This window comes from Peromyscus eremicus, chromosome 8b (genome assembly GCF_949786415.1).
Source record: "Peromyscus eremicus chromosome 8b, PerEre_H2_v1, whole genome shotgun sequence".
NCBI lineage: Eukaryota > Metazoa > Chordata > Mammalia > Rodentia > Cricetidae > Peromyscus > Peromyscus eremicus.
Genome location: NC_081424.1, coordinates 2,349,749 through 2,371,286, shown reverse-complemented (window position 1 = coordinate 2,371,286; position 21,538 = coordinate 2,349,749). Strand labels below are relative to the sequence as shown.

Here is a 21,538-nt window from a genome sequence, read left to right as displayed (position 1 = left end):
CATTGATACATATTCTAAATTTCTTTGGACTGAACCTAACACTAACTACTCAGAGAATTCCTCTGCAGTATACTTTTTTCTTATACAAACTTTTGCTGTTACAGAAGTACCTACTTCTATAAAAATGGACAATGGACCAGCCTATAGTAGTAAAAAAATTAAGAACTTTTGTAAAGAATGGAATATTAATCATACTACAGTCATTCCTTATTATTCTCAAGGCCAGGACATAATTGAAAAAGCACATAGAACATTAAAATAACAATTATTTTAAAAAATTTAAAAGGTCAGCACCAAGGGATCTTCTTGCACTTTATTTACTCTTAATTTTTAAAAATTTTCTCAAGGTGATATGTTTGAGAGCTCCAGAGAACATTCTGAATTGCTTTCAAACAGGCCTGTGTGCACTTCAGCATCCACCATTGCAGATGGACACACTGATACACTACGATTCTGCTTTAGCTCTGCAAACCTCAGGCCATCAAGAACAAAAGAAGAGGGCAAGGAGACAATAGGAAAGATAGCAGAAATCACTAGAAAAAGAGCAAATCTACAGCTAATGGGCAGTCAGTCATATCATCAAAAGTCAAGTCTGCCCAGCTGGGGTCAAGTTAAGTCACTTCACTAATGACTAGACCTTGGACCATAGTACACTGATTCATTCATCTGAAGGACAGACTGATTCTAAGTTTTCCTAGGGATTTGAATCTCTTGGCATTTGCACAGGACCTTATAACATTTGTATTCCTATTACAGATAAATGTGTACTTACTTTCTACAAGATAATAGAACTAATAATCATATGGGTCACTTTTCAAACTATTCTCTAGATTTTTTCTGATCAATATCATAACGTAAATAATAGTACTGGATGTAGTATGGATCTTTGTTAGAGTATAACACATAATGTTTTCACTAGTCTAATATTATCATTGTGTTTATAATTTTCTTGCTTATAGGATACTCATGCATCAAATGACAATTAGATTTATCTATAATATCTCAAATCAAAACAACTCTAAATAGCCTACTATTAAAAAGTTTTAAAAAGGGGGACATGTCAGAACACAGTCCAGGAATGGAGTCATGAAGGGGAATTTTGAGTGCTTGTACCAAAATTACAAGAAACAAGAAAAAAGCCTTGTGACCTCAGTTTCTTCAAAACACAGAATTGTTCTTGGAATGTGCTTTTGTGCCCCTCCCTGGTGCAGTGGATAGGAGTGAGTTCACTTCAGATTATTCATTATTGCTTGCTGTTGTTATTCAATTAAATATTTAAACTATCCTTCATATGTCTCTAGGGAAAAATGTTTTTGCCATGTGTGGCTTGTCCTTGTGATTGTATTCAACTTGAAATCATAGGAACTTTCCTCATATGACAACTCTTAACCCTCAGAGTACAAACTGTCTGAGGAATTGAATAAACTTGGCTATTGAATGAGACTTTAGTTCACCTCATTTATCAGCTCCATTCTCCCATGTCCCACCACCTCTAGAGCATTAATAATGTAAAGCTAATAGAATTATTTGCAATCATTCCTCTGCTATTATAACTTTTCTGTCAAAACATCAAACTACTGTTTACACCCAGGGGATTTAATGATTTATGCAATACTACTTAAAACACACTGATTTTTAAATAGGTATTCATACCGTCATAAATCCATCCAGCAAACCTGAGTCGGGTTTTGGGGGTGCCTGCAACCGTTCCATAGACCACTTTTCAATGATGGAAGAGACTTGGGTATTCTCTGTATTTAGTATTCTGAACCCTGTCATATTTACGCCACTGTATCTGTAGGGCTCCACATCAAGAGCAAAGAGATCCTGAAAGAGAAATTTCCTTGTGTTACCAAAAGCAGATTTTATTCACAAACTTGCAGTGCTGAAATCATCACTTCTTACCTTCCTCAGGAAACTTACAGCAGTGCATCTCAAGTGATGTCAAGCATTAAAAATCAATTAGATCCAAGTCAACTACCCTCATGTTTAGCAAGGCAAATATGTATACTCTGCACATGAACACAAATCTATTGACTGCATTATAATTTAAGCAACAGAATAACATACATTCTTTCTCTAACATACATTTACTATTTTTATAACCTTTCTTTTTGTTAAAGATAGTTTGGCCTTATATTTTAACAGAAGTATTTTTTTCCTTTGCCCTGCCTCTTAACCAATTAGTCACATTTTAGTTTTGTTTTTGTCTGGGTTGCTTTTTGTTTGTTTGTTTGGTTGGTTTTGTTTTTTGTTTTTTTTCTTTTACTTTGTATAAGCCAAATATGAAATAATGCTCTAATTAATAATAACTATATGAAGATGAGAAATAGTTGTTAACATTACTCATCTTTTTGGCTGTAGGAAATTTGTACTTCCTTTGTTACAAAGGCCCAGCTGGAGCCTCACCATAATGTACATTGTTTCTGTTGACCTCTACAATGTGTACACCATGAAAACCTTTGTTTTGCCTGTTAGTTTTCCTGGGAGACATGAAGCCAAAGTTGTCAATGAAGTTGGCCGTCATATGGACACACAGAGTTAGAGACTTCTTCCACTTTCTAACTTCCAGAAGGAAAGCTCTTCCCAGGCGCACTGAAACCCAAGGCACAGGAATGTCACTGATCCTGTATATACCTTGCTTCCACTTTCTAACTTCCAGAAGGAAAGCTCTTCCCAGGCGCACTGAAACCCAAGGCACAGGAATGTCACTGATCCTGTATATATCTTGCTTCCTACTCTACTGTACCTTTTAGGGGGCAGGCATAAAATACAGAGGAAAAGCCGGGCGGTGGTGGCGCACGCCTTTAATCCTAGCACTCGGGAGGCAGAGGCAGGCGGATCTCTGTGAGTTCGAGGCCAGCCTGGTCTACAGAGCGAGATCCAGGAAAGGCGCAAAGCTACACAGAGAAACCCTGTCTCGAAAAAAACCAAATAAATAAATAAATAAATAAATAAATAAATAAATAAATAAATACAGAAGAAAGCAACTGGCATTGTCCTGTGTTGTTCACTTCCTTGCAGAGGAATCTTTACAATTTTAGTATTCAATTTATATGATCTATCCAAAGAGAAGAGATATACTTTACTCAAGAAAGAAACAATTAATATATGGCAATATATATCAAGAGGGAAAATATTTAAAATGATAAGGAAATTTGAAGTTAAAAACAAATAAGCCACTGGTGATTTTTATTGTGAATGACATTTCACATAACAGGATCTGAGTTGTAATGTGGCTCAAACCACTTTACACAGAATATGGAGGCTTAGCATCCTGAGTATTTTAAGATAAAGGAAACAGAAAAGTATAGAAGCAAAAAGTTTACTCTCTGACCTTCTCTCAACTTTCTCTCCCAGAGTGGGGCCATAAAAGAATTCCTTTAGTCTACATCCTTTAAAAATAGGTTATACAAGCCTCTTTTGTCTCTATCACATAGTATCTCACTGTTGGAGCAGCAATCCCAGACAGTGAGCGGTGTAAAATGCAGACTCATGGCTGCTCAAGGTCCTAGAACAGGTGATTGCTGAGGGTTTAGTGATAAACAGGACATTTATAACATTTTCTCTAAGTCTCATGGAACATAAAGGAAGAGAAAGCAGAAAGAACAGAGTGTGGAGATAGAGTGATGGGTTGTAAAAATGTTAACTTCAAGGCATGGCACAGTCATTGCCAACATGATCTCAGCAACTGTCTTGCCTACACTGGGCCTGCATAAGATTCAAGCTGTCAGCAACCAATCATAAACATGGACTACGGGGCCCTACCCTTCCTGCTGATCCATCAGTTATGATAGATTCTGAGGGATAAATAGTCATTGTTTTTTTTAATTGTGTACCAAACAGTGAGCTTACGAGGTCCCAGTGGGGGTTTCCCTCACTGACACTCATATGGTCCTAATTAAAGTCCATAGGTCACAAACTAAGCAAAAAGACACAAACATGGAAAAGAGACCTGCATAGAGGAGGACAGGGCATGACAGAGGTGGGAAGGAAATAAGAGAAGGTGGTGGTGAGAATAAACAGAATACACTATAAACATTTGTGGATTTTTCACAGAACAAATTTAATAAAAAAAAAAAAATATGGAGGGAAGTCTTTCTTTCCAGAAGATTGCTGGCTAGTATTTGAAAGTTTCTCAGTTCTAAGAGAATCTGAATAAACAGATTTCTCTATTTCACCTAATTTACCTAGATGATACCATTTTTATCTAATCTTATTTACAAACAGCTATCAACTCTTCAGCAAACCACAACATAAACACAGAGAGCTCACTCTCCCTGTGACCACCATGTCAGTAACAACAGCTTAGCAAAGAACATAAATATTTTTGTCCAGTTACTCTGTCCTTTGCTCAGATGGGTCTCAACCATGTACTTTGGAAGATAAAGAAATCTGTCCCACATCACCTCACATACATCTGTCTTTAAAGAATGACCAGGATATTGATAAAGCCAAGGGCATTCAACATATAAGTAGAAATAATAGTGAGAAAATACAAAGTGTGACTCCTATGACAAGATTGACTGAAATCAATTTGATTGAAAAAGAGACTTCATCAAACAGATTCAGAGCAAAGAAAGTGGAAAGTTTGGGTTATAGTTAAAGGAGTCCATACCTTTAGTTACAGGCTAATTTGTTATGACTATCCTAGAATACATGTTTTATTCTAATCTTAACTATGAGATACGATTTTTTTCAAAATTTTACAGTTATGTGGAATCAAGTTGCAATAGCATTATGCGGAAACATGTGATAAGGAAAAGTGATCACACCATCTTCTCCACCCTACTACCAAGCTTCTGATAAACTGTAAAAGCCATCAAGGAAGAGGTGATGCAGCAACACAGCAGACCCAGCCCTGGTGCTTGTGTGCAAAGAGTCCTGCCTGGAGGTATCGTTGTTTCTCAGAAAGCTACTGAGAACAACTGGACTTTAATAACCGTAAAAGCAAGGAAAGTAACTTCAACATTTTAAAATAAATAGCAAGAACATGTCTGTACTGTTCACCAATGAAATAGAAAAAATTCTGCTAGGGAAACTATAGAGAAAAGTGGAATTTTATGAATGATATAAGAATCAATAATACTTAAAGTTTTGAATGAAATAAAAAAGGAATTGATTTGGGGAAAATAAATTAATATTTAATTTTTAAAATTTATATCAATACCACATATTTAGAATTGAATTATAATAACCATGAAAATTATACACATGCATTTAGTCATTATCTAAGCAAAGGTGATAACTGATCATTGAAGATATGAAAATCTTAAGGCAAAAGGAAAACAGGATGCAGGCTGAAAATGAGAAAGAAAGGATTAGTGAAAGAGATAGAAAGTTACTTTACAGTAGAAATCAGAACCGTAAACTACATGGAGAAAGAAATACAAGTGAAGCATGGCCTGGAGAAGCACACATATAATCCCAGCAATCACAAGACACAGGCAGGATTGCAAGTTCAAAGACATCCTGGCCTGCGCTGCACTACAACAGAGGGAAAGAAGGAAGGGAGTGAGAGAGGAGGGAGGGGTCGGAAGGGAGGGCAGTCAACAACCATTCATAAAGCGGCAAAGACAATTCTTCATGTGTAATAAAGAAAATGTCATGGGTATTTAAAGACGAATATGAAGGTAACATACAATTTAATTATTGTCAATTAAATCATATTGACCTAAAAAGTTACTAAACATGGACATTTAATCAACTGAAAGGGCAATTAGAAAAGCCTGATTTGCAAAACACACCCAAATCCAGCCAATAAACAAACAAACAACAAACAAGACAGAGCAGAGATAATAACATAAGACGTTATGGCTGTCTAACAGATCATTTTTTGTTATTTTAAATCCCTCTATTCCTTTAAAGTCTCTGGAGCCACATAAACAGACACAACACTTTCGACTGATAACTGAAATGATATTATTTCAAAACCATCAGCATCCCCTCAAGAGTTATTAGTTCTGTCTCATGATTCCTTACAGGTTGTATCAAAATAATATAAAGTAGAAATTTGCTATTCATTACATTATTTCTTCTCACTCAAAACCACATTTTCCACTCTTTTTATGAGTCATGGTAATAAAATCTACAGCATTATATTTTATGTTTTAATAACTTACTTACCAGAGTAGTAAATATATAATGATAGTATTCTGTCATCATTCCCATAGCTAATGCCTAAGAGGTAAAGAATTAAAAGAAACAAAAATATTAACATTGAAGGTATACATAATATGAAATATATTATTTCAGTGACAGGTAATGATAAATAATTGATGAATAATTAACCTCAGTTACTCATGGTACATAAAATTGGACCATATTGAATTTTCCCAGTAGTAAAAAAATTAGTTGTTATTAAAAAGATGTTTGAACCCATTCTTCTGACAGCAAAGCTATTCCTTAAATGTTTGCAAAGGCTGATGGTATTACATTGTGACAGCATTAAAACTGATGTAAAACTTGATATCAGCACATGTCTGTTCCTTGTGTTTGCAATATACTCACTACAGATATCCTAGTGAGAGGCATACTTTTATTTGATTTGCTTTTTTGAGATATTAGCAAAAAGAGCTGCAAAGAACAATGTAAAATAGTACCTTTTCTCAGCACCTGAGACATGACCTTAACATTAATGAAGGAAATGTTAATCATAACTTGTGAAAAATATGGATAATTAACCGAATCATTTGGCTGTATTCAAAGACCAGATGAAAATTACTGTTTTTGTTTCCCTTTTCTACAGCTCTTACCAATTTTGGACTGTCAATGATCTTAGATCAAGTACGTTTTGTATTAAAATTTGCAGTGATGAGAAATATACCTGTCTTTTCACCTCTAAAAAAGAGGGAACTGAATAATAACTGACAGTGAGAACTGAAAACCCATGCGTTGTTTTAGCTGAAGGAAGAGCTCCTAGTTGGAAGCAAGTATTCTCATCTAAGAGTCTCCCCGACACTATTAAAGATGCAAAAATCATTTGCTAAGTAGCTTTCTCAGCTACAACCTGTGTGCAATGAACAGGTAAGCTTCATAGGCATCGGTAGGCATTCACCAATTAAGTAGAATAGAAATTATAATTTTTAACATGAGTCATTCAGTGAAAAAGAATAGCCACTTCAAAAAATAAAACATTTGTAATAATTAATTAATGCTTGGCAAATCAAAGACTTAAAAACAGAAAAATTATTTAGGGTAAAAAGTCACAGATTTCTTTTTCTTGAATTAATAACAATTCTATAGCCTCTGGTCAAGTAACCATAAGAAAAATAAAGGGATATTTTCCTCATTAAACATTTACATTATCTCTTATGGTAGAGAATGTTTGCTGCCAACAAAAGGTGCAGAAGCCTGCTCTTCTCCACAATCAATCAATGGCAGGTCAATGGTATCTTTGTTTCTAAAATCATTAGCTCAAAATGCGCAGAAATGGATAAAGAATAAGTACTACAAATAAAATATCATTAATATTACTAAAATATATCAAAAGTTAAATAAGTATACTGAATATTTAAACTATAAAAATGTTATAACGCAGGTTCAACTATTATATGCACTGACAGGAAACTAGGCCACAACAAAGATAAATAAATTGCCCAACAGAGTAAAGATGAATTCATCTTTAGTATTTGGAGTCTAGAACTGACTAAAAGACATTTGGAGACACGAAATGTAAGAATAAAGTTCCTCAAGTCAATGAGCACCAGGTAAAATGTATGAGAACTGTCTAGGCTAAATGCACATAGATTTTCATACTACAAGAGTATATTTATAGGGTTAGCCTGAAGGGAGAATGGCAACTACATGCCTGGTCTGGAAATTATGACCGTTGCTGTCAGAAGGGAATGTTTCTCTACAAGACAAAAAGTACATGTTATATATTCTCAAAATTATGAGAATTCTAAAAATATATGAATTCTAAAAAGTCCTCCCCTTTCCTCAATAATTTGTAACTTTGTGCATTTGTACATTACAGGCCAGCATGTGAAACTGTGCTGGGGCCCTGGGGATGGGAGCTGAGCCATGGTAAGCAAGTGGGGTAGGCTTGCTTCTGACATGAGTGTTCTACTGGAGCCACAGGTTTCTTCTTCATTACCTTGAAGAGAAGTCTATAATATAAACTGAGATGGTTTATGGCTTTATTTAACATTTTTCCAAACTTTGATTTTGAAACCAAGAATTAACCATAAACTATAATATATGATCTAAAAATATAAGTACTCATCTGGTAACCTCAGAAAAAGAGGACTATTATCTCAAAGATTAGTTTAATAGCCACTTGCTCTGTTTTTTTTCTTTAACTATACATCAATGTGTCTTCCCAAACCTCAAACTACATAAAGAAAATATATCTGCACCTTCTTGAGTATATTACTTGAGAAGCCTCAAAAGAAATACATTGTAAAATACATCATATTTTCAAGAAGACCAAAGATTAATTTATTTAAGATAAATTAGGGATCTGAACTATGAAGCTACTTTGTCATCCAGGCATATAACGTGCAAGGTATTTACTCTACCAGTTAGATTTAGTAATAATATTGTTCACAATAATATTGTAACAAAAGTGAAGGTCAGGGAGAAAATACGTATCAAATATTAATTTTATTTTATAACATGCTGTTGTGGGGTATATTTGTATTAGCTTTTACATTTTTTTCCTAGATGAAGGTTTTTATTTCATATTCTGTGATCTCAACTTTGAAGTCCTTGGTTATGTTTTTCCTATGTGATAGAATGTCCTCCTGTGGTTTTACTTCAGAGCATCTTGGTTTTGCCCTAGGGAATCCTCTGTCAGAAATTTGAATAGAGAGGGAATTATCTGCTTCTAAGGCATGGCCATCGATTAATGCATGAAACGTGCCTCTAAGGAAACTTAGTAAGCCCCGAGCTTCACTCTCAAAGGTCTAAGGCAAAAAATGCAGTTAGTTTGAAAATATATATATATTTTTTTTGGAAAACAACAAAATTAAGCTGACTAAGGCTATCATTTTTTACTTTTCCTAATAGTTCTTAGATGGAGCACTCTTTCTGAAAGCTCATCTACTTTTGCTGTTCAGCTCTGAATGTATATCTTTGGTAGTCCTACATCAGCCAGTGTCGAATAATCTCAGAAACACACATACATCACATCACACTACATCCTGTGCTTAGTTTGATTCCCATGGTTGTGATAAACACCATGATCTAACACAATGTGGGGGAGGAAAGGGTTTATTTGGCTTTTGATTTGGAGCAGTATTCTCAGCCTGTGGGTTGTAACTCCTTTGAGAGGTTGAATGACCCTTTTACAGGAATCACCGAAGATCATTGGAAAACACAGATATTTACATTATGATTAATAACAATAGCAAATTACAGTTATGAATTAGCAACAAAGTAATTTTATGTTTGGTGGTCTCCACAACATGGCAAACTGCATTAAAGGGAGTCAGCATTAGGAAGGTTGAGAATCACTGTCCTGGAGTCATATTCCATCATTCAGGGAAGTCAGGGCAGGAGCTGGAGGCAGGAATTGAAACAGAGACCATAAAGGAACAGTGATTATCGTGGTCTCTGGCTTACTTCCAGCTAGCATTCATATAGAACCCAGGACCACCTGCCCAGGAATGGCACCACCCACAGTGGGCTGAGCCCTGTTCCCATCAATTGAAAATCAAGAAAATGCCACACAGGCCAATCTGATGAAGACAATATCCTCACTGAGTATATTTAAATATTGCTTGGGGTTTGTCTTCATTTTCAAATAGAGCAGGGTTTATCTAAGGAAAGATATAAAATAATGGATACACCTAATAGGAGGAAGAATGCACTCTGTTATTGGAGGTTTTCTCATCTTCCAGACAGCAAGCACAAATCAGTTAGATCTGAAAAGAAAAACCTGATCTATTGCTTGTTGAAGGCCCAGACAACAGGTGCAAGCTCATTCGCTGTCAGGAGTAAAGAGAAGACTGTTTTTCTAAATGTGATCAGGTGTTGTTTGGAAAGCATGTGAAAAATCTTCACTTTTGCTTTTAGTGTTTATTCCATTATTATAACCATACTGAAACAAATTAAAAAACAAAGCCAAGCATAATCCCTTATACACTTTATCACCTACATATAAAGCTAGAGCAATATCCAAATCAATGAAATATTTCACTGCAGTAAAACCAACATTCATACTGGAATATTGGACAAATACATGCTTAATAAAACAACCATGTTATAGCAAGCATTTGTTACTGGTAGTTATATTTAATGGAATATAATTTGACATCTGAATTTTCACCACTCTCCACTACAGGTATTTTATCCTATATTCAAAGGCTTAAAGCACAACTCACTAATTTACCCCAACTACCATAATGTTAGCCCAATATTTTATAAGATTAAAAGACAAAAACAAAGATGTGAGTTCAAATCCACATTTTATGACTCAATAAGTACATGATGTTCTGCATTTAGTCTTCAGCACCAACCCCTCATTTATAAGAGAGACTTCTAAATAATTTCTACCCTCTAGATTGCAGTTAGGATTACATAGTGTTAATGTAATGTTATTGTACTTGTTGCTGTTTGAAGTTTCCTCTTAGGAAGGCAAGGCTTTATTGTGGAATGAATACTGAGAACATCACTTGGTTGGGTGCTGACTTCTCTGCACTTTCCTTGCTAGTGCATGCTGTTCAAGTCACTCAGTCTCTCTGAGATTAGACTGAGATAGCCCAGTTTCCTTTGTTTGTGGGGATGGTGGAAAAAGAGCACATATGTAAAGCATTAGATACTAGATAGAGGATGAATCTGTCTCATCTTTATCTGTTTTATACTACTGGTTGGATATGTTATTCATGGACTCTTTTTTTTCTCTCATTCTGAAAAAAAAATCTGCCACATTAATCAACAGTCAATTGAAATTAGCTTCAAAATCGCAATGTTTTGAAGACCTGCAATATTCTTATTACATTTTTCCTAAAACAAATTAACTGAAAGTAATTGTCAAATTTTCTATTATAAAGTCATGTTAAAATGAGTTCTGTGACTTTTTAATGATGTAACACTAAGTCATTGCCTTTAAAATGTAAAGTAAAGAAAATTGTATCAGAAAACTAAGAATTTAAGTAACTTAAAGTTTACCTGCTTTAAAATGCCTGCTGCCATTTCATGGCTGCAGTCGAAGATCACATGGAACTCTTTGCCTCTTTTCATTTCTTTCAGCAAAGGCTTTGCATCCCTTGTATCAGCTGGCAGCTGACGGATTTTAAGTCGAAGATTGTATCTTGATGGAGCTTTGATGAGTTCTTGCAAGCGAATGAGACCTTTAATAAAAAAAATTGTAGAAGCCAATCAGAATAGATCATAGAATAATGAAATGCAAGTCTGAAGTGTGATTATCTTGGTCACATATAGGTACTTTGGTACAGGTCATGGCACCAGTCTTGGAATTCCTTTTTTGTTTGTTTGTTTGTTTGTTTGTTTGTTTGTTTTAAGCAGTGTTTAATTTTGTCAGTATGGCCTGAAACTGATTATGTAGTACAAGATAGCCATGAATTCCAAGTGATCTTTTTGCACCATCCTCCTGAGTTTTGTATAACTTTGTCAGATAAATATACATACATACATATATATATATATATATATATATATATATATATATAAAACTTCAGATACTAAAGAAATGTGCACTCTCCTAGACAAACATCTTTCAATTATGGCTCAAAATATATCAAACCACTAATCTACTTCAGGCGATCATAAATCATTTTTAAATATTATTGTTATTTAGTGATATAAATAATTTTCAAGTACTTAAACCCATTTAACATTTGATACATAAACCCTGATACTCAAAAAAGAGCACATAGTTAAAATGTGTCACTGAATTGTGATTTGGATCAAGTGAAAAAATGTCCTGTCTCCTCCTACTCTTCATTCTTACATCTGTAAAAACAGTTGTATATTTCTTTCACTGTCTTTCTACTTTGTGGTTGATATATTGTGCACCCCAATAAACTTATCTGGGGATCAGAGAACAGAACAGCCACTACATTAAAATTAGAGGTTAGGCAGTGGTAGCACATGCCTTTAATCCTAGCATTCTGGAGGCAGAGATCCATGTGGATCTCTGTGAGTTCAAGGCCATACTGGAAACAGCCAGGTATGGTGACTCACCCCTTTAATCCCAGCACTTGAGATCTCACGTCTTGCTTGAGAAAGACACACACATCCCTGGAAGTGATGGCAGGAAGCAGAAAGGTATATAAGGCCTGATAATCAGGAACTACAGGCTTTTAAGCTTTTAGGCTTGTAGCAGCAGTTCAACTGAGATCCATTCGGATGAGGACTCAGAGGCTTCCAGTTTGAAGGAACAAGATCAGCTGAGAAGTTGGCGAGGTGAGGTTAGCTGTGGCTTGTTCTGTCTCTCTGATCTTTCAGAATTTACCCCAATAGCTGGCACTGAGGTTTTATATATATATATATATATATATATATATATATATATATATATATATATATAAAATACCATTTAGCAATTCATGTTACACTACTTTCTATGAAGAACTACTTTGTTGAAAATTATTACCATAGTAGTAAAAAGAAAGATTTGTAAATAATGAATGTTCCCCCTTTTCTCTCTCCTTTCTCTATGTATATGTGCATGTTACCTAATTATATTTGGTAACAAGGATGGAAACAAACTCCACAATTGAAAATCCACTGTGTATTCAAGGAGCCTGCCAGATCATGAGAATAAAAACACAATTTGTTATTCTTAACTAATCATAAATGTTTTTAAATATTTTTATTTTAGTTATCAATGTAGTACCACCATAAACAATATTATGAATGTTGTTGGAGATCCAAACAAGTACTAAAAACATAAGGTAATAATAAAGAAAAACTTCTAAGAATCATTCATTTAAAAGATCTTAGGTTTTTTTAATCTAAATGTTTACCCTCCTCACAATACATAAATGCAAACAAAATAGATGCTAACCTTGACTGGATAAAAATAAGAATGCTATTCAGCTTACTTATTTTAAAAGATTATTTTGTAATTAACCAAAGTCTACTCTAGCTTGGGTTTTGGGTTTTGTTCTGGGTTCAAAAATTGTGTTCAATGATTTGTGTAGCTTTGCGCAAAGCTCTGAGTTCTAATAGCAAAACACTGTCTATGGATTAACATATAAAACACAGAAAGAAACTTGCCTAAGTTGACCATCAATAAGTGACAATTTGCCATTGTTTTGGTATTGGCCAATATGGAAAAATATCATATATTTTTAAATCCATTCTTGGAATACTTTTGTCACTGATTTAGAGAGGAAAAGCCTAATCTCAAAAACTTTAAAGAATATTTTGGGAGATTCATGCATTAACAAAGGAAAAAGGGAGCTATCAAGTCACAGATTAACTCAACAGTTTGGATTGAAAAAATTCAACTGACTTAGAAATAGACATTTTCAGAAGAATGGTGTTTGCAGAGCTCATCCTAAATATACAGCCTGGCAAGTATTTTCAAGTCTTTTAAAAGCTCATGTGGATAGTTCATTGAGCCATCAGGTACAATAAATGTTTACTTATTCTCTTCACACATATACATCCCTGCTGGCATTAATGGAACAGATTTCAGTTTGCTAGTTTCCCTGGAGAATGATATTGAAGAGTGAAAAAAAATAAATCACTGTTGCTAGTAGGAGCTGCCATCTCTTACATGAGAATTTGAGTGAAATGTTGTCTTCAGTAATTCCTCTGACAGGTGTTTTGTGCATAACTTCTGTATGGAAGGCACTGTTTCATAGATAATCATTGGAATAAACATTTTTATCTAGTCTTTAACTGCAATTAATAGAGGTGACGAAAGCATTATTATACAAATGTAGTTTCCATTGGCTTTTCACCCTTAAGTACTTGAATAAAAAATGTCCCAGTATTTCCATAAGAAAGGAAGACTCTGGAGAGCAGTTTGAAGTCAAGTGGAATCATGGCTTTATATCCTTGCTTTCAGTCATCTTCTGCATCAGATGGCTGGAGTTCTCTTGTGGATTCTAAGCCTTCAATTGCTTTATTATATGATACAATTTCTCATCTTCCCATATATCCTCTTTTTTCTAGCCTTCCCCTTTCCTAATATTTTAACAAAAATTCCTCTCTAAATTTTAGTATTGAGAATATTTTGGATAAAAGGGAGAGGGCTAACAAAATAGTTTCTAATGCATTTAAGACATCAAGAGAATGAATATTTCCCTATTTATTGTATGTGAAATATTTGATAGCACCCCACTAATATACTTAGTAGGATAAACTTTTACTCTAGTGTATCTTTTTATTTTTAATTATTTATTATTTGAGATAATATGATTACATAATTTCCCCCTTTCCTTTCCTCCCTCCAAACCCTCCCACATACCTTGTGGGAGACCACAAAGCTTTTCTAGTGAGATCTGAGCTTTCTTTACTCAGCAGGGTTGCATTAAGGCATGGCTTGACCACTTGCATGGTCACCAGGTTTCTGGGATGGTCTGCACTTGGCTGTGCTGGGGGGAGGTCTTTTGCTCCACCCCTTGGCATTCCATTAAAAAGCCCTTTAGTAGAGACAGAAGGGGCTGGTGGGTTTGACCTCAGACCTTCCCAAGGCTATCCTATGTTTTCTAACTGTCTCTCTCTATATATACTTCGATCTACAAATTCCTCATTTCTCATTTGCTTAAGAGTTCCCTGGAGGAATAAGAGGGAGCTGGTCTCCCTCAATACCCCTTTTTGTGTCTTTCAAATTCATATACTCTTTTCTCATTTCAAATTCATATACTCTTTTTTCATTAATTGCTGTTATATATTATATATTATATATATATATTTTATATATATTCCTATATATATACCTAAATATATATATATATTTTTTCCTAAATACATAATTATAAATATACGTAAGGTGAGCAAGGACAACAAATGTAGGCATGCTAATTGTAGCCAATTAATGAATGCTGTGGGTGGAAAAGTCTTCTTCAGGGAAGAGCACATCAACTAGTTTATTTCATTTTTTTGTATGTTTCCATAGTATATGTTACTAAGGCCTATCCATACAAACATAAATTGTACCTCAAACTATCCTACCCAATACCATGTTACTCTACCCTCAAGGTAGGACAGAGATTTCATCCAAAGGGAAATGAGCACAAACCTTAGAAAATGTATAATTACAAATTAGCTGTGTTTCTTCTCTGTATTGTTATATACCATGCTACCTAACCCAAATGTCCTTCCATTTTCAGCTTATGACATGGTAACATGCTATATTTTTTTCTGAAAAGATGTTCTTACACAAACCTACCATATGCAGACAAATATAAGGAATCTATAAGACCTATAAGAATTATAAGATCATCTTTTTCTTTGTCTAGGAGAAAAATCTTTCAAGCAGTTGACATGACTTACACATAGTCCTGTTTTATATTGACTTGGTGATAATGGAGAAATTCAGTAACACATATATTAGATTTAATAAGGGGCACAAACATTTTGCTAAAAATATGCTTCATACAAATACTTGGCAAACAACATTTCAGAATATTGTTTACTCAACAAATTTGACAACCAATTATTTAATGGCAGAATAGAATTGTAACCTTTAAAACAGACTTTTAATTAAATATCCCCTTTCTTTCGCCTAATGAAATTAGTTTATACAATGACAATAAAAAGAAACACCACAAGATGGGTTTCTAAAATCTAACAAAAAGCACTCCCTCCAATTACCTCCTTATTTGGTAGATGAGGAAAATCCTGTTACCTCTGAATCCACCACTACATGATTGTTGTTGTTGATTTTTAACCTTTTTATACTCTCCTTTATTCCAGCAGTGGCTGAAATCAAGGATTTCTTTTTCCTTGATTTAGGGACAAAGGTCTGAACTGCTCTTTTCAGACATTGCCATCAATTTAGCTTTTACAGAGAATCCAGAAGGAGCCATTTATACACACTCCAGTTGGCATCCTCCTCTACAGAGATCAATCACAACCACAACTCATGTAGGCTCATGCTTCCCTAGCCCCAGGAAGGGAGTCCCCAGCTTCCTCCTACACCCAGGTATCCATTTTAACAGCCAAATGAGCTAGAGTTTTGCCACCTGGCTGAATATCCAGGCCCATTTATCAGGTTGGTTAATATGGTCTCTGTGCAAGCTAAGTTAGACTCCTACCAAATGCATTTTAAAATTAGCAAACTCTGGATTCCGTGTTTCACCATCACCTCCTTGTTTAAGCTAAGAAAAGAAAACAATACATGAGGAGCCAAAGCACATTATTTTGATGAGCCTTTTTTAATAGAAAATTTTAGACTATATTGGTGTTTCAAAACAAACTGAGTAATATATGTATACCCATAAGGTATATTTTAACATACGTTACTGCTATAAAAATAAGCAAGATATCCAGTTATGAAAATAATTTATAACTATATATATTTTATTTATATTATATTTATTTACTTATATTTATATTTATATTTATTTATAACTATATATATATATATATATATATATAAAATCAATAAACCATCCTTTCCTTGGAGTGAAGTATTTATGTTAACAGGAAATAACTAACACACTTTCTGTAAGTTCCTAATTTCCAAATGGAGAGGTTTCGCCAGACTGTTTCCCCAAACCACAGACCTCTGATTTCACTTTTATTGTTGGAATCTGTGGCTTTTTCTACTGGCTCCTGAGGTAATATCTAAGACTCCAGAATGCTCTTCTTTGAAAGAGTATTTTACTTAAGTAGATGCCTTGAGCCAACACGGAAGGATATAATGATGAATTGGAGATGGGTGCTTTGTGTCATTTAATATTAATTAGCTCAGGCCCCAGAGTGGTTGAAGACCATGTCAGAGCAGAGGGCTGTCATTCATATCTACAAAGTCAATGCCCAATAAAAACTATTTGGTGTTTATGTAAAAGCACATGTTAGTTTTCCTGGTTGGCATACCACATGAATACTTTTACAGGTGATTACATAGAAACATGAGCATTATCCACAAACACTGAGTGGAAACTGGGAGCTTGGAGTTTTATCTTCTTTTAGAATTTGCTATAGGTGCCTCTGCTCAGGAATAATTTTAGTCTGTTTTAGTTGTCATGAATTGTAACAGCAAGTGTAACAGCTTTCAATGAATTCTGTGAGTCATACCAAACTTGAGGATGATCTTCACCATACTTGAAATTCAAGTTGTGGTAGAAATCAGAGTCATCATGGAGGACCCTGAACTTTGTATCTGCTGTAAATGAGAGGGTTAGGAAAGGATTTTGAACTCCAGAACAATGTAATATCTCACTCTGATATCTGGTAGATGCTCTAGATATAAAACTAAACTGGCATTTCAACTGTCTGCTCCCTAAAGCTGTTTTTTTCTCTTATGCTTGCTTCTAAGCAGGATAATGAGAAATACAACCTTTATAACTACAAATAAAAGACAATCGTGTCTTCTCTAATTACTCTATTTCTGAAACATGCCATTTCTAGCTTTCTAGCAAATCCCTTCAGGGTTATTTTAAATATTCCCAGAAAATGACTGGAAATGGCATTCTTGAGACACACATTATGTCTTATATGGGTTATTTATTATAAAAGCCTTTTAAATAAACCTTATATGTGTGCCCATATAGCAAAAGCCTGTGGGAATCGGAGATTCTTTTGGAGCAAGAAGTTGGAAATGAGGAAGGCATACACAGAGTTCTGGTGCAAAACTGGATATCGTGAGAGTAGCTAGATGGAGCCATCCTGAGTGTCCAAGAGTATATGAAGTTTTAGATTTGATTCAATACACAAAGAATCCCAGTGTAAGGTGCAGTAGACACATGATATGTCTTGTTACTCTGAAGGCCTACTGAAGGCAGTCAGTGTGGACCCAGGTAACTTGTCCATCTAAAGTAAGTTGATTCAAAAACACTGCTGAGAACAGGATGTAGTCTTATTGGCTAGGATCTCAAGCCTATCACCTCTGTCTTGGTTTCATGGAAAATCTACAGGATCACCAGGCATTAAGTGGACAGATTTCCCAGCTGTTATGGCTGAAACTTGGCTCAGGATAAAAGATGATCTGAATATTACCTGAAAGCAGTAGATGATTGCTCAGAAAAAAAATGGAATTGAGGTGATATGAGAACTACACTTGAGTTTCTAGCAGGAAAATTCCAAGGAAAGCAGAGTGTGCAAGGCTGACTGTTACACCTAAAGTCAATACCAGAATATACTGACCTTGTGCTTTTTTCTTTCAAGTAATTATAACACTATTTAAAAAATATATTGTGGGTTTTTTTGTGGTTTTTGTTTTTTGGTTTTTTTTACCATGCCCACAGATAAAACCTCTGGCTTGTTGAGTCAGTGCCTGAGTTCAGGGTGTACAAGGGTTTAATTTTATTCAGAATGCTTCAGTTTCTGTAAAGCCAACAAAATGGATGTTGCAACTTGAATTTTTTCCTCATGAATTTGCTTAATTCACAAACATGGCATTAGTGTTTGATTTAAATGTACTGCTCACTAGGGGCACTGTAGTCATTATACTTTGTGGGTACACTGTTAGCTTTGTCTGTCTTTTATCTAAAGTTCCTCTGTCACAATCAGGTAGCTGCTACACATGAGCTGATGTTTATTGCAATAAAATAAAGAAGATAAAAAAGTGATTATTTTAATTAATAATTGATAGTAGAAATTTTTGTCAGGACTGTCTTGCTAATAATTGTCTGCAGATGCAATTCAAACTAACTGAACCAGAAAGACACAAACTTTCTCCCACACTGAAAATGAATGTCAGGATGAAACCAGGAATTCTGTATTTGTGATACGTTCTTCTATCAAGATGATTCCATTCCTACTTAACCTCTTGCAATTACTGACATATTGCTGTGGAATATTTAGCTATATAAAATGTGTTACACTTGTTTATGATGTGGAATATTACTTTAATTGTGTAAATGTGTGTTACATTTTTTTCTGCTGCATTTGTTTAACAATGTAAGGATTGTTACATTTGTTTACGCTGCATTTGTTTAATTATGAAAAGATGTGTTGCTGTTTCACCTTGCCTAAGGCACTTGATAGGTCTAATAAAAAGGTGAACACAAGGTCAGCTAGGCAGAAGAAGATAGTTGAGGCTGGCAGACAGAGAGAATAAATAGGAGAAGAAGTGGAAGAAGAAGGAGAAAACAAGGGAGAAAGAGGGAGATGCCTGGGGCTAGCCAGCCAGGCAGCCCCAGCCAGTAGGAAAAGTAGGATGTACAGAAAGAAGAGATAAAAAAAGCCCTGAGGCAAAAAGTAGATAAAGAGAAACAAGTTAATTTAAGTTAGAAAAGCTAGTCAGAAACAAGCCTAAGCTAGGCCAAGCATTCATAACTAATAAGTCTCTGTGACATGACTTGGGAGCTTGGTGGCAAACTAGAAGAAAAAGCCTGGTACAGCATATGACCAACAGAATCTCATAGCAATGATAGGAAACTTATGAGGTTTCTGTCAAGATCTGAAGAAGGACTAAATATTGCCTAGGCTGGGTTGTTTGTAGGGAAGGAAGTATTGAAGTTTGATGCTTATGCCTGCAGCATCCAAAGTGGTGGGAAGAAAATGACCCTCTCCTGAATGGTTTATACCAATAACTTCCACAGAGAGACTCTAGTCAAATAAATTAAATAAATACAAAGCAACACCACAAAACAACAATATTTTAGGAACTCAATGAACATGATCACTGTATAGATTTTTTTACTGGCATTTGGTAATTTGATTCTATGATTGTTTATAAAGACACTGGTATTTTTAAACAGAATGGAAACCTTTTAAGAGTAATACAGGTAAGTGCAATTATTAAGGATGCCACGCTTAAACCAACAACATCCTGGATAAACTAAGAGCTCTGTATACTGCTCCTCTTCTTTCTTAGCATAATTTATTATATTTCCTTTCACATAATCTATCACCTGCTGTTCTGGCTATGCAACTGTCCCTCCCCCAGTGGGACTGACATACCTCATTGTTCAATTTTGATAGCTGCATTGCAGACTCCTTTGTCTCCTGCCAACTGGCTCCGACATACACCTGTCCCTCTGTCACTCTCACTGCCCTCTCAGCTTGTGATAACCCAGCGCAAGCTCTCCAGACAGTGGCTGATTAGATAGCCTGCTGTCCTCTTATCCCCACTTGTGTCCAGGTCAGCACAGTTATGAAGCAGCAAATGATCCTTCACAGCTCTAATGTTGGCTGTGTCCCAGGATGCTGCTGTTATTGGTTTTATCCTTCCACTTAATACATCAAATATGATTTAAAGTTGACATTGACAGAACAGCTTAAGAAGCTTTATGTGGTTATACCTATGGTTGACAATAGTTATCAGAACTACTATGTGTTGAAGAAAATGAGGAATAGAAGATGACTCTTTAGAAATTCAGATTTTATCTTATCTTTCATTGTTCCAGAAGAAAACCCCATTAACCTCAAAGCTTTCAGTAACTGTGCTCATTGAAGATGTAACTTACATTATGATTGCTTGAAAATGTGAATGCATCAGGAACACATGGTAGCATGGACTCCATGATTTGAACTATAGTGTAAAAACAAATACAAAAGTATGAACAGTAGATATCTGTCATTTATGAGATTATAGGATAGTGATGAAATAGATGTACCAATATACTGTCTACAGTGAATTATGAACAATAATGGGGACATCTCTAAAATGTAATAGACTGGTAAGAAATAATATCTAAACTACTGACCATTTAGTTAGTGAATCAGGAAGAATGAACTGGTGAAAAAAGAAACAATTTTGAAAAGCAGTATTATTATACAGATGATAGATTAGATAGATAGATAGATAGATAGATAGATAGATAGATAGATAGATAGATATGTTCACAAACACTTGTGAATTGTTTGGTTGATGCTGTTGGAGATCCAAGTATATACTGTTCTCTAGGAATAGATCGATAATGGTGGGTCAGTATCAAGTAAAACCACTTAATAAGGGCCTTAGTTTAGATTGTACTTTATGAAAGAACTATTGTGGTTGTTTTATAAAGAAATGTGGCTTGAATATGCGGAAAAAGGAGAACTTAGAAAATTCAAGAGGCTTCATAAAACCCAATTGTGGAAACTCAGTCTTTCCTCAGAAACAGGAGATAGGTACAGGCTGCTTTTACTTCTGTTCAGACTTGTGAGTCGTCCCTATCTTTTCTAACAAGAATAGCTTTCTCTACATATTGTTCAGATAGAACACAGGGCTATCATCAGAGAGTTTCCTTGTCACAGTTCTCAGCAAAAACATTTCTTTATCCCAATTTCAGATTCCTCTAAGAGAACATCAAGTTACCCTCAGTAGGTCCATCCTTAGTCTAATGAACTATATAGTCCATAAGGTATGAACCTTGTTAGGGTTTTCTGTCAGTTGCATGTATCTCATAGTTCACAATGAAAATTGAAGGAATTAAATTAAATTAAATAATATGGGTTATATTTTCATGAAAGAATTTTTATGTGATGATCTAGGAAACACATATAAGGTATTAATTAAAAG

At 34.9% G+C, this 21,538-nt stretch overlaps 1 protein-coding gene across 3 annotated transcripts in view; it reads right to left on the bottom strand.

Annotated features, from left to right (window-relative positions):
- Grik2 (glutamate ionotropic receptor kainate type subunit 2) overlaps nt 1-21,538 on the bottom strand; it is a 631,292-nt gene that overhangs the window by 356,555 nt on the left and 253,199 nt on the right. For all 3 annotated transcript variants that reach the window (XM_059272429.1, XM_059272428.1, XM_059272430.1), the window contains exons 5-7: nt 11,116-11,297; nt 6,127-6,180; nt 1,654-1,827 (exon numbers count right to left, since the gene is read on the bottom strand). In XM_059272429.1, coding sequence (XP_059128412.1) covers nt 1,654-1,827; nt 6,127-6,180; nt 11,116-11,297 — 410 coding nt within the window. The remainder of the gene's footprint in view (nt 1-1,653; nt 1,828-6,126; nt 6,181-11,115; nt 11,298-21,538) is intronic.